The 19,974-nt window shown below is 46.1% G+C and overlaps 2 protein-coding genes across 2 annotated transcripts; one reads left to right on the top strand and one right to left on the bottom strand.

The window, feature by feature from the left end:
• The first annotated feature begins 589 nt into the window (after positions 1–589).
• FAM187A (family with sequence similarity 187 member A) lies at positions 590–2,331 on the top strand. The gene has a single exon (XM_072645997.1). The coding sequence runs from the start codon at positions 685–687 to the stop codon at positions 1,915–1,917; it is 1,233 nt and encodes a 410-aa protein (XP_072502098.1). The 5' UTR covers positions 590–684; the 3' UTR covers positions 1,918–2,331.
• Positions 2,332–4,576: 2,245 nt separating this feature from the next.
• GFAP (glial fibrillary acidic protein) lies at positions 4,577–15,850 on the bottom strand. The gene is made up of 9 exons (XM_072645996.1): positions 15,389–15,850; positions 13,329–13,389; positions 12,881–12,976; positions 11,761–11,922; positions 11,180–11,305; positions 10,778–10,998; positions 9,560–9,603; positions 6,062–6,147; positions 4,577–5,542 (listed from the first exon to the last, which is right to left on the bottom strand). Exons 1-9 carry the CDS (start codon positions 15,838–15,840, stop codon positions 5,504–5,506), a joined length of 1,287 nt encoding a protein of 428 aa, XP_072502097.1. The 5' UTR covers positions 15,841–15,850; the 3' UTR covers positions 4,577–5,503.
• Between the last annotated feature and the right edge of the window lie 4,124 nt (positions 15,851–19,974).

Raw genomic sequence — 19,974 nt, 5'->3', positions numbered from 1 at the left:
TAGAGAAGGTTTTGGGGGAAGGATAATGAATTTCATTTTGGACATGTTGAATAGAAATGCTTGAGACATTCTAGTTGATGTATAAACAAAGCATAGGGGAAGAGACTAGGGCTGGATAGATGAATCTATGAGCCATCTGCATGGAGGTGATCATTAAACCCAGGAGAGCAGATGAAGTCATCAAAAAGAGGAGAGAAGGAAAATCCAGAATTAGAGAGTATGATTGCAGGTGGTGAGCCAGCAAAGGAAACTGAGGAACAGTCACAGGTGCTGTTGGAGGAGAACTTGGAGAGAGAAATGTCATGAAATCCTGAAGAGATCAGAACATCTCTACGTGGTGAATAGTGTCCAGTGCAGCAGAGAGGTCAAGGATAAAGTGAAATGACACCTTCCACACAGGCATTCTAGAACAGAAAGAAAGGACTGGTTCTAGAATGACTTTTCATGAGAAGGGATCAGATCTAGAAACATTCTAATTTTCAATAGGAATAAAAAAGGGGGAACATTCCTTGTTGGGCTCTGCTTTCTCTACAGAAAGGTCCTTCCTTAAGAACTGAGCTGGGGGGAGTGATTCCCCCTTGTACACAACATTTGTTGGGAGGCCTTTAAAGCCCAAAGCGCTTTAGTGCCTTGGTTTTACCCTACCTTCTTCCCATCTAGCTCTTTGGCTTTACCAGTAGGAGTATGGTCCACATCCCTGTCCTGCTGCTTTGGAGCTGGGGAAGTCTCTGGGCCTTTGAATTGGTAGAAAAGGAGAATGTTTTTCAGAAGACTCCTTGTCCTGCCTTCTTGATGTTTGATAATGTAGCTTACCTGACTGACATGAGCTTTGAACTCCCCTGTCAATGCAAACCTGAGGAGGTGCCCGCTGTAGTCTGGTACTACCAGGAACATCTAGGGGGTTACCACACCAGAGTCCTGACAGATTTTGATGGGCGGGTGGTGGTTGATTCAGGACAAGTACGTGTGGGCAGCAACATGCTGGCCCGCTTTAGCATCCGAATGTTCAACTTACTGGTGTTCCGGGCACAGCCTGAGGACTCGGGGATCTACCTCTGTGGAACACGCCATGGTGACTATTTCTATGGCTACGATGTGGACATACAAAGCAGTCAAAAGATGGTGGCAGCATTTGTTGACCAAGGCCAGGAGCCTCCTGAGGATGAGGAGCTTGGAAACCTCCATATCTTCACTACCTTCTGGGAGTGGACCCACTGTGATCGCTGTGGTGTCCGGGGGGAACAATGGCGGATTGGTCTTTGCTACCTGAATAAATCAGGCCTTTCCCCTCGGTTCCGAAAGAGCGTGCCTGATGTGGTATCTTGTGGCTCTCAGGCAGTGCCGAGAAATCTGCGAAATATGGCAAGGAAACACCGTCCACCTGAGCTGATGATCCGGAGCTGCATGGTGCCCTGCAAGAAGAAGTCACAGGAGGGGCTGTTGGCCATCTACTCTTTCATCTCTAAGTTGGGCAGCAAGCCCTGGGTTCCCAAAGTACCCATTCAGTATCACCAACAGAGACTTGGCCATGGGCTTATCATCTCCTGCCCTGGGGCTCGTCCAGAACATGCCGTAGCCTGGGACAAGGACCAACTCCGTCTATACCGCACCAGCTTCCTGAAGGGGGTCAACCGGTCCATGAGGATGTTCATTGACCATGGCAATCAATTCCATATCCGATTCGCCCAGCTAAATGACAGGGGAATCTATTACTGTTGGCGAGATGGGGAGATGATAGCTGGCTTCCGGTTGGCTGTGACATCCCGAGGTCGCTACTATGCTTCTCTCTCAGACCCTGAGACCCTTTATGCCCTACAGGCTGCCCTGGTGGGTTATGTGTTCCTCACAGCTGTCTTCATTCTTATCCACTTATGCCGCTGCTGCTGTTACTTTTTTACCTGCTGCCCTGATCTATAGGCTTTTCCCTTAGACCTTAAAAGACCAATTATTTATTAAATATATTAGTTAAATGGTTAGAGTTCTAATGATACTGCATCATGGATGGCAAGTGGACACTAGGGAAGCAGTTGGTTATAATTCCCCAATCTTCTAGTGAATGAACAGTATCATTAGCATAGACTAGGTAAGTGGACGGAGAAGAGATAAGGGTCTGAGGTCAGGAACTGACTTGCTCTCCTTTCTCCTAAAGTAGGTGTATGTGGAATCAGAGCCAAGAGATGGGTCTTAGGTCTTTCCATAAAAGATGGTCAAGTAAGCTTTGGTTTAGTGGGGAAAATAGAGATGACTATAATAGGGAAAGATTTGGGAAGCTGATTGATTCTTTTGGAGAAGACCTCAATGGCTACTGATTAAAAAAAAGTTTAAAAATTATCTTTTGTTTATAAATCACATTAGTTAAATGTAAGAAGTCCTAATGATACTGCACCATGGATGGGAAGTGGAGAGCAGGAAGCAGGAACACACACTGTTGTTATAACTCCCCTACTATTGAATGAACAGTGTCATTAGCATAGGCAAGGTCTGGGGTCACGGTCACCATGAAGAGGCTGGCACTGTCTTACTCCATACTTAAACCTGCTCTCTCCTCTTCTATGGGAGGTGTGTATGATGTTAGAGCCAAGAGATGGACTCCTTTCCTTTTCTCCTATCGAGTGACCTTCCCTTGTAACACATCATTAAAAAGGAGGGAAAAAAGAGCTCATTAAAGTCAACTAAATACACCAAGAGTGTCTGACAAGAGTGTCATATATACATATGTATATATGACAGTATATGTGATATATCAAGAGTGTCTGATAGTATTTGTGATAACCTTAAAGTGCATACACCCATGGTCTCCCATCTCTGCAAAGGGAGGGAGATGCAGTTACAAGTTCTTTTCAGGGGAAATGGGGACTTGGGATCAGGAGAAGAGATTAAAAAACAAGGTAGGGGTCCTAAGTAAGTGATATTGAGACACATCAGGCCTTTTCTAGACCATGAACTAGGAAAGGTTTGTGGTGGGAGACATGATTTACAGGGCTGATGTCTGAACAAAAGGTGAAATTGGTTGAGGAGTTTAGTTATTAGGCCTTTGTGTGAGGACCCAGATCTGAGAACTAGCACAGAGAATCCTAGTTAAACCCTAATTGGGGAAATTGGTGTAGAATAAGAACCAGAGGAAAAGAGGAAAGAATCACTGGTGGCTCCCAGCTATGATGGAATCCTGCGCCAGGGGAGACAGCCAAGTCTGCTCCTGCCTCAGTTCTGTCCAGGGTGCGTCCCTCTCAAATACAAATCAGGTGCTCACTCCAGGGAATGCAGATCACACTTTATTATTTATCCTCTGCAACTGACTAGGTTAAAAGCAGCAATGGTGAAGCAGTGGGGTGACAAACTAAAGAAAAGTCGCAGTGGAAGGAAGCTTGAGAAAGAAGGTTCTCCATTATCTTCCAAGGTCTGGCCTGTTGGTGTGAAGTGGCAGTTTTGGAACAAATGGACCCAGATCACTTTTTGGGCTCCAAATATTCCTCCACTAACAACCCTATACCCAACAAAGCCTTCAGTGGAATGATTAGGAGACACAATGGGTCAAGCACTACTTTTAAATTCAAGCTTCTTTATCCTAATCTCTTTCCCTGATTCTACTCCTTAGTTTTCTCATTTTTAAAAATGGGACCCAGGCTGGTGTGTGTGTGGTGGGAGGGAAGTGCTGTAGAAGGTCATTAATGTTTTAGCTAGTTGTATGTGTGAGAGAGGGATAGAGGATAGGTACTGCTATCATCTAAACAGTCTCTGCAGTGTGTAGGGAGCCCCCACAGTACCTAGCATGGCTGTTTCTGAGCCAGGAGAATTATTGGGGAAGAGGAACATTCTATTAGGTTTGGCTTGAGAGCCTAAAGTTTCAACTTATACAATGAAATGGGAAATTAGAGAGCCTCCTATTTGCATTTCTGAGAGGGATAGAAGGGAGGGGAAATCAAGATTGGGCTTAGAATCCAATTTATATAGAGAAAAAAAAGGGAAAAGATGGGGAAGGCCTTGACTGGGTGAGAAGGGGCCCTTGGAAATAGACTACATGCTCCCCTAAGCTTAGTGATGTCTCTAGCTGTACTTTCCCCAACAGAATCTAGCCTGAGGAAGAGGATGTTAACCTCTTAATTTCTGTGATCAGAGACCAGGTGAAGCAGCTAGTGAAGCATGAGGGGAATTCTGATCTGTGCCCTGTCCACCTGGCTCCAATTGAGGAGAGGGAGAGAATGTTCCGTTGAACTAGGCTTCCACCCCTGGGCTTGGTGCAGATCAAAATCTTGTCTCCATTCAAACTTCTTCAGATTCCTCTTGACCTCCCCCTTCTCCCTCCACATACACCAGAGACTTTCCTGTGCCAAAAAATACTCTGCTTCCTCTCCCTCCCTCCCAATTTGAAGTGCTAAGAATGGAACTTCAAATGGCTTTCTCCAAGTATAAGTATTTTCCAAGCCTTAATCCCCTTAAATGGTTCTACTGCAGCCACATCTGGGGTGGTGGTGGCCAGGGTGAAGTGGAGGGGTGACTGTAATGCTGATTCTCTGGACATCTGTTATCCTAAGACCTATGAATAATAAGTGACAGTATACTGTGTTAACAACAACTCTTGAAGTCAACTGGGGTATTTTATTCTCCTGGAACTCAGAAGACAAAGGAAAAGTGTATTGGATTTGGAGTCGGGAGACCTGGGTTCAGATCCTGATTCTAAAGTTAGCTGTTGAACTTACGCTCTCTGAGTCTTACTTTACTCTTCTTTAAAATTGAGATAATAATTCTGCCTACCTCATAGACTTACTGCAAGCAAAGGTGAATTGTAAACCTTAAATATAAATATACGTGTTATAATGTTACATAGCTGTGAGCTATAATGATTAATAACTCAGTAATAACTACCTCCATGAATATCCTCAACCTCCCCCAGGTCAGGGCCAGAGAACAAGAGGTTCACCTTTTGGCCTTGTCCTGAGAACCCCTGCTTTCCCTTTGCTAGGTCTGATTTCTTCTTTTTCAGCCTAGACAACGCTCTATCCCCCTCCCCACCCCCACTAGCTCCAACACCACCCTTCGCTCCCCCTAGTCTAGGAATGAGAGCTCTGGGCTTCCTGGTACCCTGGCGATAGTTGCCATAGAAACAAGGATGTGGGGAGGGTCAAGGGGGAGCAACCTCCAGCAATGTTCTCCCCTCTGCTTCCATCTCCTCCTTACTAGCCTAAACCAAACTGATTTCTCAGCATATCTAACATCAACCCCTTATGAATAGTGCCAGAAACACAGACACTAGAGGCTCATCCTATCCAGTTAGTAGGAAAGGGGACTGGAGGAGGAGAAATGGTGACAAGTATAGCATCAGCCCTAATGCTGATGGGAGCCTAAGACAAGCAAAGCTGGCCAAGAGACTGGGGGCCAGGGAGGGGAGGAGCCCGTGTACTATGGGATCGTATCTGGATAAATTGCGTACCCTACAGCTTTTCACTTAGGGACCAAGGCAGCTACTCTGCCTCCTTCTGTAGGGGCTGTCTGGGGACGCCCCGGGTCACACATCTTTGTGCTCCTGTGCAGACTCCTTAATGACCTGGATGGAGAGAGAGAGGACATGTTTGGTAGAAAGGAAAGATAAGGCACAGTTAGCCCAGGGACCTTTTCCCTGACTTAGGAGACTTAGGAGCCCATCTCTCCAGATTCCCCCTTCCTAGATCTGAGCCAAATGTGGTGAGGGGACACGTTTATAATTCCTTTACTCTTAACTGGAATGACCCTGTATTCCCCTGGGTCCATTCTGATTCTGGTTTGACCTTGGGCAAATTATCTAGGTACTTCAAGCCTCAGTTAACTCGTCTTTAAAATAGGGATAATATTTCTGCCTACAGGTTACAGATACAGTCTTAGAACCAAATTGGGAAGAAGAGCTTCTAAGAATGGACAGCATCCTGGGTTTATATCTTCTGAATGCTTTCCCTTCTACATTATCCCTCCCCATGAGATACAGACTAATGCTCTTCCCTCCAGCTTGGGCCCTTGGGAAGCCCCTATACTGAATTCTCATGGTATTGGGCAGGTGGGAAGGGTTCCTTCCAGACTTCCAGTCAGTTACCTCTCCATCACGCATCTCGACTGTCTTTACTACAATGCTTCTCTTGAGATGCCCCTCTGACACAGACTTGGTGTCCAAGCTGGTCTCTGTAGGCAAGAAAAGGTTGCTTTCTTATAGGCAGAAACTCTAGGCACCAAGGACCCCATCTACCTTCCTCTACCACCCACCCTCAGTCATGCAAGCTGAGCTCCAAGATAATATTCCATTCTCCTGCCACCCCCCAAGAAAAAATACCTCCTAGCATAGAAGCAGAGGACAAAGGTCACCCGACTCACAGTAAGAATGAATCAGGGTTCACCTTGGAGAAGTTAAAAGCAACTTCATTACTTTGCTTCTCCCCCTCTTGGGAGAAAGAGAGATTAAGTACTCCATTTGCCTGTTTTTAAAATTAAGAACAGGAAATATAAGACTTTACTCAATACAAGAGGGGCTCTTGGGGACATCATGCTCTGTGCTATCCACAGTGCAATATAACCAGAGGGATAAGAACACCAAGCCAAGGGCTGAATTGAGGGGAGATTCTCAAAACAAACCCAAATAGTGGTCAAGGGGGAAAAATGGAGAAAAAACTCTGTGTGTAGTGGAAAAACAAACAAACAACCCTGGACTGGGCAACAAAAGACCTTGGTTTGACTAAGTCCTGGTCAACTGTGTGACTCTCTGCATGATCTTGGACACAGTTGACTCTTGACCTCAGTTGCATCCTAGTTGTAAATTGAGGGATTTGTTCTTGATGATTCCTAAGGTCCTTTCCAGCTTTGACATTCTGGGACTATGGAAATGAATTCTGGTTGTGTGCTTGGACATTCAAGGACTAATACGTAGGTTTTCTTTGCATATGTACTGGAGAAAGCCTTGAACTTGGAAATCACAATACTGAAGTTCAAGGCTTGGCTCTGTCACTTAATAAATGCATAGCATTGGTCAAGTCAATTGAATTTACATCCCTGGGCCTCAGTTTCCTCACCTGTAAAATGAAAGGACTACACTAAATGTGCTTTGAAGATCCCTTCCACCTCAGAGATTCTGGAGCTGAAAGGGACCTTAGAGTCATGAAACACTCCTTGGAAATGATGAGCTGGCCATCCATTACTCTTCCTATGGCTAGCAATTCCCACTACTTGTTTCTTCCCTTATTCTTGTATTACTCAATCTTGGTCACCAAGGAGCAAACTATCTTCAGCTTACTCTTCCATACCCATGTTCTATTCCAAATCTTCCCACCCCTTTCAGCGTGTCCCCTGGAATTCCCATTTCATGGTGAATAATTATCCCTCCAGCATGGATCTCTTTCTCATTCTGCTTCCATCTACTTGTCCTCATTGAGAGCTGGCTTCTCCTTGGAAAACTCTGGTTATCCTCTCTAGTATTAGCTGTACCTTTCCTCATATTCATCCTGATTCCCTACTCAGGCAGCTACTACCTTAGTTCAAATCCTCATCAACAGATTATTGCAATAACCTTCTAATTGTTCCCAGGACTTAAGTTTCTTTCCTCTCCAGTTCATCTTCTACACCAGTAGCATCAAACCCAAAGAGAAGGTGAGGTAGTCATCTATACATAAGGATCCCAGATAACCCCATATTGACCTAGTTTTAAAATAAAATATTATCTGTTTTATTGCACTTTTATTTATTTGGTTAAATATTTCCCAATTTCATTGTAGCCTGTTTCTGGTGCACTTGGGAGTATGGGCTATGTTTTAGCACCTCTGTTCTATACAATTGCCAAAGTGATTTTCCTTAGGCACAGATCTGACCAAGACACTTCCATACTTAACAAACTTCAGTGACTCACTATTGCCTTTAGAGTAAAATTTAAACTCCTATGTTCAGCTTTTACAGTCTTTCAAAACCTAGCCTGGCTCTAACCTGCCTTTCCAAGTCTATTATACATTATTTCTCTTCTTGTACTTATAGTCAAACTGAATTTTTTTGGTTTTTCATTCCATTCCCCATCTCTATGCCTTTGTACCAGGCATCTCACATGCCTGGAATGCATTCTCTCCTCACCCCTGCCTTATAGGTGAGGTATTTCAAAAACCATCTTCCACATGAAGTCTTTCTTGACTTCCTAATTTCTAGTACCCTCCAACTACCTTGTATTTCTTTGTATTTTTTATATTTATTCTGTGTATTCAGAACATATGTACTTGTATTTGTATATATGTATTAAATACCTACTTGTTATTACTTAAATATGAACTTGTTAACTCAGTCAAAGGTCAGTTCCTTAAGATTAGAGATTGTTTCATTCTTTGTTTTCGTATCCTCAGTGCCAGACACACATAGTAGGTGCTTTTGGAGTGCCAGTTGATTGACTGATTTATTGATCAAATAATGGAATCCAACCTTTTCACCTTTACAAGTAGAGCCAGGGAACCAAGGGAAATGGGTCCTGATCTCCATTTATATTATATTGAATATCAAGGATAACTATTATTTTGAGATTTCATGGAAATTAGTAACTTCCCTCACCACCCCCACCTCATTTTTTATTTTTATCTCTTGCCTTTTTCCTTGTAATTAAATGAGATTTCCTCAGAGTGAAGAAATCCCTGCTGTTTGAATGGAGAGCTCTCTCCACCAAGGCAAATCCCAACTAGTCTTTGATTTAATAGATAAATCCCAGGGAAGTTGCTGGAGTAACTAGTCCATGGGTCACACAGTAAGTGATAGAGATGGGATTTGAACTCTAAGTCTCCCTCTTCATCTCTGCCTCTGTGAATCTCTAGCTCCCTTGAAGACCCGGTTCCAGTTCCAATGCTTTTCCTGATTCCCTCAGTGGTTAGTACTGTCCCTCTTCCAGCCGAATGTTGAAATGATTGTGTATATATGTTATATTTCTTATCTGTGAACAGGTAGAATGTAAACTTTTTTTAGGGTAAGGCCTGTTTTGCTCTTTTATTAGTATCCCAAGCACCCAGTACAGTGCTGGTATATAGTAGGTGATTAAAAAATATTTATTGATTGTTCCCAGACTTCAAGCCCATAATTTTATCCACTATGTCCTACTGCCTCTTTTTCCCTGGAATTATTGGAGGAACCCTTCTCCTAGAAAATCCTCAGAGGATTATGTGAGATGTGGGGCGGGGATGGGGAGGGAAGCTGAGACACTACTTTCTATTCCCCACTTAGACCCCTAAAGAATGAGCCTGCTGTGGGAGAAGAGGTGATAAGAGCCAAGAGGGGGCCAAACATTCTTTCCATAAAGTCTGTTGAAGAAAGGGCTAGAAGGTTATCTGGAAACTGCCTTGGGACACCTAGGGGATTCCCCAAAGTGTGTATACTAGCAGGAAACCCTGGTGCTCCCAATAGCCCTTCAGGTGGAGACCCTCTTTGCCTCAGACACTAGACCAGATAGATGGCTTTTTGCTACTCCAACAGGTGCATGGGACAAAACAATGGGAACTTTCCCATCAGGGTCCTTGATGGGTCTCCTCCCTCCCCAGGCCTGCATACCCCACCCCACTCCCTCACTCCAGCCATTCCCACTGACCTCTGATCTGCAGATTGGAGAATGTCTGTACTGGAATGGTGATGCTAAAAGGGAGCAGAGAATGAGCAGGATGAGAGAATTGGAAGGGTCTGGTGGTGGGGGAGACCCCAAACTTACTTTGTTCTCTGGCAAAGTCTGGGCAGAAAGTGAGGGTCAAAACAGCATTGGGTGGCTCTATCTATCCCAGTTACAAACAGCCCTTTCCAGACTTAGTGACTAGGAGATGAGAGATCTGTGTGATCTCTCTCCAAGGTCATGGAAATGTGTGAGTCTTGGTTTCCATGGGCTCCTGCCTAGCCTTCTGGTCTCCCAGACAGATACTATCAGACAGGTCTTGGTGGAGAATTGAGGGAGTTTTTTAGGATCAAAGAGTGCTATAAGCACACTTTCTTCCTCTGACTCTTAGAAGACTCCTCAAAAGAGATGAACCCAGGAAGAAGAGAGATGATTTTGATGATATACAGTAGGATTAGAAGTTTGCAGGGAGCAAATGGAAAATTTGTAAGGCATGAGGAGGAAAAAGGATGAAGAATTCTCAGCAGTTGAATTTTGAAGCAGTTATAGGTGAAGAGAAGTGGGGAGTAATGGGAGAGAAGGTAGGGAATGATGAGGAGTGATGACAGAGAGTGAGAGGGATGAAAGGAAAGACTGGGGAGGGTAAGGATAGGGACGACTTCGGATAGGACATCAAAGGCCACAAAAAGAGAGTGGGCATTGTTTATGCTAAAGAAGCAGGTTCTGCCATTGATGGCCAAAAGAGAGGCATCAGGAGCCAAATGGGAGCCAAAGAGTCATGGGAATAATAAAGTCAGGGGAGCCGTAAGTTGGGATGAAAATAGAGTGAGTAGGTCAGAACTGGGCAGAGCCATAACTGGGGCAAGGTGAATGGGACTTTGTCCTAGGGCACCAAAATTTAGATGGTGATGATAGTATTTGCATACCTTTATAGGATAGAAACATCTGAGCTTAACAAGAAATATTAGTCAAAATAGAAAGGTATGAGAGAATATACTTGTCATAGGAGAGATGAACTCTTCCCTGACCCGTACCCATGGTAGCCTCCCTAGCTGTCTTTGAGGGTATATTTAGGGTCAGTGGGAAAATTTTGTACTGCTTGCCCTGGCTACTGAAGTGGCCATTTAGGGTTCTGAGGATGGGACCTTCTAGTCAGGGTCCAAAGTGTTGAAGTCTCAATTAGCACGGGCAACTAAAGCTTACCGGCTTTCCTCCCCCTCCAGCAGTTTCCTGTAGGTGGCAATTTCAATGTCTAGAGCCAGCTTGACATTGAGCAGCTCCTGGTACTCCTGCAAGTGCCGGGCCATCTCATCCTTGAGGCTCTGCCCATCTTCCTCCAGCCTCACCAAGGCTTCCTGGTAGCCAGCTGCCTCCCTGGCATGTCGCTCCTCCAGCTCCCGCATCTGCCTCTCCAGGGACTCATTCTTCCCAAACAAACCCCACAGCTGATGTTTTTATGGGATCCATCCACGGATGCCACCCTTGGGCACCACCCCTGGACACCATACCCTGAGCACCCTCAGCCCAGGGGATACATTGTCTTGGTCCGTTCCTATGTTATCCCATTTGCCCAATAGTAGGATCTTTGCCCCCTCTCTTGCTCACAGTGCCACGAAGGGATTCCAGGTCACAGGTCAGTGACTGCAGCTGCCGACGGTACTCATTGGCCTCATGCTTGGCTTGGCGCAGCAACTCCACATTCCGGGCGGCAGCATCTGTCAAGTCTGCAAACTGGAGGGGGTAGAGGAAAGAGAATCAGTGGGCTTCGGAGGGGGTAGATAAACTCTGGCTGGCATTGGGGGGAATAGGGGAGGGAAAAGATGCAGGCCCAGGGAGGAATATGGGTTTAGAGGGGGTGGGGGCAGACTTTGATTCTTTCCTCAGTGTCCTCCCAAAATTCCATTGACTCTAGACACCCTAGAATACACCTACCCTCCCACTCCCACCTAAACCCATTTATTCTCTTTCTTCCATCCCCTGCCATGCCCTTCCTTTATCAGAGAAGGAAACAGATACTGTGAAAGGAAGTGATAGATGTTAAGTATGAAAAGAACAAGGGATCTTACAAACATAGAACCAGAGTGAAGTGGTATTTCTGTTGGGGAGGAGATGGAGGGAAATGTACCCAGAGGGCAGGGCTAGGGCACCTGAGACTCAGAAGAAAGGGTTTGAGAGGACAGACCTACCTTGGACCGGTACCATTCCTCAGTCTCCTGCATGTTACTGGAGGCCACAGCCTCGTACTGGGTTCGGATTTCACGCAGGGCAGCAGTGAGGTCTGGCTTGGCCACATCAAGTTCCACGTGAACCTGATGCTGACTCAGTTGCTCCTGTAGCTCTCGAAGCTCCTGGGTGGGGAAGGAGAGAGGTTGGAGGACAATCTGACCAACCTTCTTTTGCTCTCCATCTCACTGATCCCTCATCTCCCTTTTCCAGAGATGATAAGCAGTGGGGCCCAGGTACAAGTTAGGGAAATAGGAACAAGAACTAATCATGGCAGGGTAGGAAGGAATCTAAGTGTCTCAAGTATGTAGATCCATGTAATGCCTCCTCTCCTGTCCTCCTCTCTCCTGTCTGGGGGTAGGGACTCTAGGGCATAGGGCAAGGCTGGCACTGTAATGAAAAGCTAGCTGCCTGGGGTGGTGAAGAGTGAGGGTTCAGGGGGTGATTGTGTACAAGAATGAAATTCTGTGTGTGTGTGTGTGTGTGTGTGTGTGTGTGTGTGAGAAAGAGATGAAGGGAAAGGGCCAGAGGAGGAGAAAGAGAGAGATACAAATACAGACAGATGGGTATATGAGAGACAGTGGGAAGGAAAGGGAGAGGATGGGGGCAAGGAGGAGGAAAAGAGAGAAGTGAAGGGAGAGGGAGAGGGACAAAGGAGGAGAGAAGACAGAGACACAAACATAGACAGATGGGTGTATAAGAGACGGAAAGGGAAATGGAGAGGATGGGGGGAGGAGGAAGGAGAGAGAGAGAGAGAGAGAGAGAGAGAGAGACCTAGAGAGAAAGAGAGAGGGATAGTGTGTGTACATGAGAAACAGAGGGAAGGGAGCAGAGAAGAGACAGAAACAAAGAAGGAGACAGAGGTAAAGAGAGATTGTATATGTGTAAGTTTGTGAAAGACAGAGACAAGAGAGATATCGTAAAATGAGAAGAAGAGGAGCAAGAAGCAGAAGACGTATGGCCGTGGCTGGGATGAATATTGGGCATTTGTGTGCATGGAACTGTCCCGCATGTGCCTGTGTGTTTTGGGGGCCAAGGGAATACAAGGAGAAGGGAAATCCTGGAACATTCTGGTTTTCTCACTTCTTCATGAATCTTCCTGAGAAAGCGAATCTCTTCCTGCAGAGACTCAACCTTCCGTTCCAGATCCAGGCGGGCCAGAGCAGCTTCATCAGCCTCCTGCAGCAGGGAGAGGAGGACTAGCTCTGACCTCAGGATATCATCCCCTTCCCCAATGCCCCCCTCCCCCCCATATACACACATTCACTCTCCTTATCCCTCAGCTCTGACCCAGCTTCCATTCTCCAGGGATAAGGGAATAGTACAGAGAATGAGTAGGACAGAGATAAAAGACAGGACTGGAGACAAGCCAGGCACAAGGAAAGAAGGCAGAGCTGAAGGATGATGGATTAGGGAGAGACAAAGGCAGACATAGGGAATGGGGCAAAGACAAGAGACAGGGAGAGGCTGAGTTTAGGGGATGCTGCCACCTTTTTGCCTGGTTCCCTCCAGCCCCTCCAAGTCCCCTGACCTGTCTATAAGCTGTTAGATTGTTCTCTGCCTCCAGTCGAAGGTTGGTTTCATCCTGGAGCCTGCAAGGAAGGGGATAGGCACTTAGGATGTGCCAGGTGCTTTTTACAAATATGATCTCATTTGATCCTCACAAAAAACATTGTGAAGTGGGTGCTATTGTTATCATCCTTATTTTTACAGTACAGGTAATTGAGGCAAATAGAGGTTCAATGACTTGCCCAGGGTCACATAACTAGGAAGAGCCTGAGGTTGGATTTGACCTGAGGTCTTCCTGACTCCAGGCCCAGCACTCTACCCACTATGTTACATAGTGACCTTAAATTGTCCATGAGATATTTGAAGGCTACAGAGAGAAGGGTCCCAACAATCCTCTGGAGTAAAGGGGAAGTTAAGGGGAGGACAAAACTTTTGCCCTTCCGACAAACTAAAAGGGCCCTGAGCTATCACCTGGTTCCCATTCCCTTGTTTGAAAATGAAAGAATGGAGATCCAGAGTTGGGGGAGTGACCTGCCTAGAGTCTTGCAACTAGTTAATAGATTATATACATGCATTATTCCACTAACCCATCTATATCTCTCTACACAATGATATGCACACATATAAAACACTCCCTCCCCTCCTCTTTGCTTCTGGCCCCCTCCAATAGCCCAGAAGTTTCTCCATGGGGTTTCTTTCTATTGCCCATTCAACTCTGGGCACCACAGGCTATCCGAGAACATGCCTATTAAGAGCATGTGAGCAGATTGTCCACATGGCCCCAGAATGAGGAATTCATCTCTAAATCTGGATGTCAGCCTGGCCCTACAGTGCTGCTCAGACTCCTGCCTAGAATCTCAGGGCATTTTTAGACTGACTCCTCCCAATGTATTCTCTGGATTTTTCAGCTTCTGTTTTCCAATCCATATCCAGGTAGTCCCTGCTGATGCTTGTGTCTCCCCTTCATGCTTAGAACAAGGCTTTGCCCACAGGGGATAGTTGATCTGTAGCATGAATAAATTGATTAATTGAATAACTAAAGGGCCGCCAGATTCTTAGAGGTGGCCATGAAGAATAATGTAAACAGTGGTCTCACACCCATTCTGGCAGCCCACTCTATCCTCACTCTTTAACCCCTTCCTTTCCTTCCTCCCCAGCCCTGTTTAAGACTCCCCCTCATCTCCGGGATGCCTTCCTTAATTCTTCCTACCTGTCTTCCTGACTTCCTTCCATTCCCCGTGAATTCCCTGAGCACCGATGCTCACAGCTCTACCCAAGAGCCCATCCTTGTTTCTATTTTGGATGGGTCTCTTATGTACCTGGTCAGATTAGAGGGATGTGTGTGTGTGTGCACGCGTATCTCTCCTTGGGTTCAGCACAGGACTCTGCTCACAAGGATGAAACAGTTCACAGTCTGTGTGAGATGAGCAGACTAATGAACTGAGTGACTAATAGACCCCCCCAAACCAGAGTCTGAAGCACAAGAACCACAGTTTCATAAACATCCAGGATCTAACTTTGTCTTTCCCTCTGACACTCGCATCCCTTTCTCCCTCCTTGATTTCTACACAGTTCTGAGTCCCAGAGAGGTCAAGCAAGATGCCCAGAGTAACCTAGTAAAGCAAAAGCTGTCAGAGTCCAGGCACCCTGCCATTTGTCCCATACTTCTCCTCCAGAATGAGCTACTGCTCCAAGAATCAGACACATTTTCCCAGGAGAAAACTGAGAACGAGAATCTTTTGTGGCTTTTGGATTTGACCTTGAGGTCTCCTCTCCCTACCTTTTCTAGCTTCATCTCTTCTTTTTATTTTCAGTCTCATCACAGACCCAAGAAGTAGGAACTATTCTTATTAAGTTGGGGAAAACAAGACTGTAACATCCTAGATTTAGATTGAGAAGGGACCCCAGAGATCACCCAATGCAACCTCTTCGTTTTGCCCATGAGGAAATTGAAGTCTAGAGAGATTCTGAATTGCCCCAGGTTACCACTGGATAACCTTGCTCCAGAGGGGGCGACCAGCCTATTCAAGTCACACTGCACCCTTTCCTCTCCCTTTCTCCTTAGGACAACCACCTACTCACTTCTGTCTCAAGGTGGCCAGATCTTCAGACAGGTTATCCCTCTCGATCTCTAACCGGGCACTGCTTGCAGTCAGCTGATCCAGCTGAAACCGGAGTCTATGCAGCTCAGCCTGGTAGACATCGGCCAGCTTGGTAGGTTCTTTGCCCCGAAGCTGGTTGAGCTCCCCTGCCAGAACCTTGTTCTGTTGCTCCAGAAAACGGACCTTCTCGATGTAACTGGCAAAGCGATCATTGAGTTCCATCATCTCGGCCCGTTCACTGGACCGTGTTTCTTTGAAGCTGGCATTGAGTGCCTCAGTTACTGAGAAGTCAACTCTAGTGGGAACCGGAGGTGGCATTCTGCTCGGGGAGAGCCGGACAACTGGAGCCAGGCGGCGGGAACCTGGGAAGCGTACCACAACCTCAGAGGCATAGGATCGGCGGGCAGAGGAGGTGATGCGCCGCCTGTCCATCTTGGCCCTGGTTCTGGCTGGATCAGGCAGCCCCAAGGGGGCTTTATAGAAAGGCACACCCAGCTCCACTACCCTGAGCTGTTGGTTCTTGGCACTGCCCATGTTTACTTTGGCACCATTCCTTGGAAAGGGATGAGGCACTGACCGAAGGCCCCCCTGGGGGGGGGGAGCCCTCTTCTCTCCTCTCCCTAGTTCCCATCTCATTATTCTACCGAAGGGAGGGAGAGAGAGAGAAAGGTCTCCCTGTATTCTTGCTGGCCTTTGTATTCTCCAGGGAATTGGAATAAATTATTCTACTGTGATACACCTCATAGGCCTTCCCACTCCAAACATAGGGCTTCTCAAGGGCGTTCATTTTTCTGAAAATTCCCATTCTCCAAGATTCTCTTTCTACCCCTGTTTCCCTCTATACCAAGAGTTTTAGACCTGGAGCTTAGCCAGGACCTATCAGTCTGGAAACCTGGCTCCTAAAATCTCAAAACAGGAATGGACCGTCAAGATCTTTTAATGCAATTCTCTCATTTTGGTGAAGAGGAAACTGAGGTCCAGAGAGGTCCTTAGTTATGTCTAAGTTTATTCAAGTAGTTAGTGACAAAAATGGGGCTAGAACTCAGGCCCTCTTGACTTCTATTCTGCCATCTTTTCCATTGGTCTTCATAGAAGAGAGGAATGACTTTGGGGGATGGGGTGGTGGAGGTGGGGGAGATTAGTCAAGGATGAGCCAGAGGAAGGCATAGGACGTCTCTGGCCTTCCCAACCATGCCACCCTGCCCTGGTTCATAACCCTCCTCTGACTGGGCGCCTTACCAGAGCCCAGGACTGGACAGCTCCACAAAGCCATTACAGATGACCAGGGAGGCTGTGTGGTGCTGAGCTGTCTCCCAGGGAGAGTTCCCAGGGTCCCGTCCTCAATACTCCATCCTCTCCCTTCCCCCACCAATATCTCACTGAAGATTTATATCCCCTGAGTTCCCACACATTAGATCCTCTAGGTTCCCTGGCAGAGGAGCTAGGTACTGGTACTCTGGGAAATAAGAAAATGGGGAGGAGCAAAACTTTGGGAACAATAAGTTAACCTTTGAGGTAAACTTTGGACTGAGAGTTCTGGTGCCTGGGATCCCTGGTTCCTATCCTGTCTTCAGACCTTAGTGTTCTCGCTTCGATAACATAGAGTTCAAGCTCCAGTCCCAGATTCCCTGGGCTTCTGTGAGATAGGCATCCCTCACCCCCACCCCCAACTATTCTCAGGCTGCTGATTTCTACTTGCCTGGGCATTTGCTGAAAGGATTATTGTTCTGAGAGGTTTGGGAGGAGAAAAATGTCAACCCCCCAGGAGGTGAAGCTGCTTTTATCCCAAGGATGCAAGATTGCCAAACAAGGGTGCTGCCCAAGCTCTCAGCTCAATGGGCTTCTCGGAAAGAAGTGGAGTCAGGCTGATGAGCAATAGGCAGTGGGCTCTGTGCCCACCCTGGAGCCATTGTGTCTGTGCCAAGGTGAGTCATGCAGTGGGCAGAAGAAGCTGGGTAAGGGGAGTAGAGACGGGAAGGGGGGAAGAGGAAAACCCAAAGCTAAAAGAGAAATCATCTTCAGAGAGAGGCCCCAGCTCCAGTTTACAGCTACTGCTCCCTCCCCAACTTTTTCCACAAAGCCAACTTGACTCTCCTCATCACAGTTTCTCTGAGAAACTCAGTGGAACCTTGAGTCTGAATTACAAAGCATTGTCTCCAACTGGAGCTTATTCCACAGCTGGCCAATCAGTGGCACCAGCGTGGGCTGGGGTCAGATCTGGGTATTACCTCTGAGCCCCCATAAGGAGGGGGAGCAAGATGAAGTCTGTAGTTCCAGAGCCCACACTACCCAAAGGCGTTTAGGTCTGGAGCACTTGGAGAACCCTGGAGGCAGGGCCCAGGAAAGGCTTGGACTCCCCCACAGGTAGGAAAAGGGCTGGCTGTAAGGTATTAGGGAATGGACAAGATTGAGGGACTGGACTTTTTCATCTTCATTTTTTAGAGAAACGGAGGACATTTCCAGTGGGATTCAGCAAGTTTGTGTACTCTTCCCCCCAGCACCCTGCCATTTACATTCAAGAGAAAGTAACACTCCAGTGAACTTTAAAGATGCTATCAAACCCAATCAAAAGTGTTTATTAAGTGCCTACTACATACAGTGCCAGGCACTGTGCTAAGCACTGGGGTTACAAAGTATGGCAGAAGACAATCCCTGCCCTCAAGTAACTCACATTCTAATAGGGAAGACAATATGTAAATATGTACAAACTATATTGAGAGAGAGATGGATAGATAGATATAGATAGATAGATAGATAGATAGATAGATAGATGATAGATGGGTAGATGTATGGGTGTAGAAAGAGAGAGAGAGAGAGAGAGAGAGAGAGAGAGAGAGAGAGAGAGAGAGAGAGAGAGAGAGAGAGAGAAAGAGAGAGAGGGAGGGAGGGAGAGAGAGAAAGATGATAAATTAGAGGAAAGGCACTAGCATTAAGGGGATCTGAGAAAGTCTTCTTGGAGAAGCAGGATTCTAGCTGATTTTAAGGAATCCAGGAAAGTCAAGAGGTGGACATCACAACCCAGAAGACATTCAGTGAAAATTCAGAGTTGGGCAATGGAATGTCATATTTGAGAAACAGCAAGGAAGCCATTGGAGGGGAATAATAAATCACAAAAACAAGCTAGGTAGCCCTTCTTTGCTTTTGTAATGATCATGAGGGACTAGTGACATATAAGAGCCTTGAGAAATCTCATCTGCTACTTGCTGTCTTTCTGAATCAATGCCCATCTGCCAGTGACTTGCCCTATCACCATACCCAGGGGATAGCTATGAGAGCAGCCCCACTCTTGATTCCTTGCCTCATCCTCATCACTCACCCTCCCTGAAGCCCTGCTCTGGTTCCTGCCTCCAACCCTATACCCCATTACCACCCTCTACATAGACAGTCACAAAAACAGACAGACTTGATTCTGAGATACACTCCACAGGACAGATGCACCCCAAACTACAGCCAGAGGCCCTCAGCTTCATCTGACCACTCTCCTTCTGCCTAGGTCCCTTTCCAACTTGGGTCTTTTCCTGATAATATTCTCCCTTCGTGTACCCACTCCCTCTATAGTTCAGAACTCCAACCTCACGAACATAGGATCATGGAGGAAGGCACAGGGCAGCTGAGAACTCAGTCAACTAGCAAAGATCTGGACCCTTGGTTATATTTTTTAAATGATTTATTTTTAGTTTTCAACATCTACTTCCAAAAGATTTTGAGTTCTAAATTTTCTCCCCCTCCCTGTGACAGCATGCAATCTGATATAGGCTCTACATCTTATATTCACATCTATAGATTTTCACATTAGTCATGTTGTGAAGAAGAATTAGAACCAATGGGAGGAACAAACAAAAAAAAAGAGCAAATAGTAGACTTCGATCTACATTCAGACTCCATAGTTCTTTTTCTAGATGTGGATAGTGTTTTCTATCATGAGCCTTTTTGGAGTTGTCTTAGATCCTTGGTTACATTTTTTTTAAAGAATGTTAGAACTGGAAGGCACCTTAAGAGATCACCTAGCTCAGGCATGCACTTAATAAATGCTTGTTGATTTATTGACTTATCTTGTTCAACCCTCTCATTAAAAAAAAAACAAAAAACAAAAAACAACTGAAGCTTAGGGATATTGTCATAGCACATTGGAAAGATCCCAGACTCTGGAGTCGAGGGACCTACATTCAGATCCTGACTATGAAACATTAGTTGTGTGACTGTGGATGAGACACAACCTTCCTGTGTCAAAGTTCCCTCTTCTGTAAAATGAGGGGGTTGAACTAGATGGTTCCTGAGGGTTCTCTCAGTTCTAGACCTATGATCCAAGTGAAGAGACAAAGAACTCAACAGAGCTTGACTGACTAAGACTAAAAAGGGTCCAGAGATCCAGGTTGGGAGGAGAGTGAGTAGGGAAGTGCAGAAGTTGTTGGCCTGGCCCCTTTGGAGGCTGACCCTAGGGTCAATGTCCTGGCCAAACACTGAGTGAGAATGAAGTGTCTAGCTGGCAGCTAGATGGCAGTGCCCAACTGCCCAGGCCAGAGTAGAAAGAATATCCTTAAACAAAACCTATTACATCCTTTATAG

Source organism: Notamacropus eugenii, chromosome 2 (assembly GCF_028372415.1).
Source record: "Notamacropus eugenii isolate mMacEug1 chromosome 2, mMacEug1.pri_v2, whole genome shotgun sequence".
Taxonomy (NCBI): Eukaryota; Metazoa; Chordata; class Mammalia; order Diprotodontia; family Macropodidae; genus Notamacropus; species Notamacropus eugenii.
The sequence above is the reverse complement of the archived record's forward strand: the minus strand, read 5'-3'. Positions and strand labels throughout refer to the sequence as shown.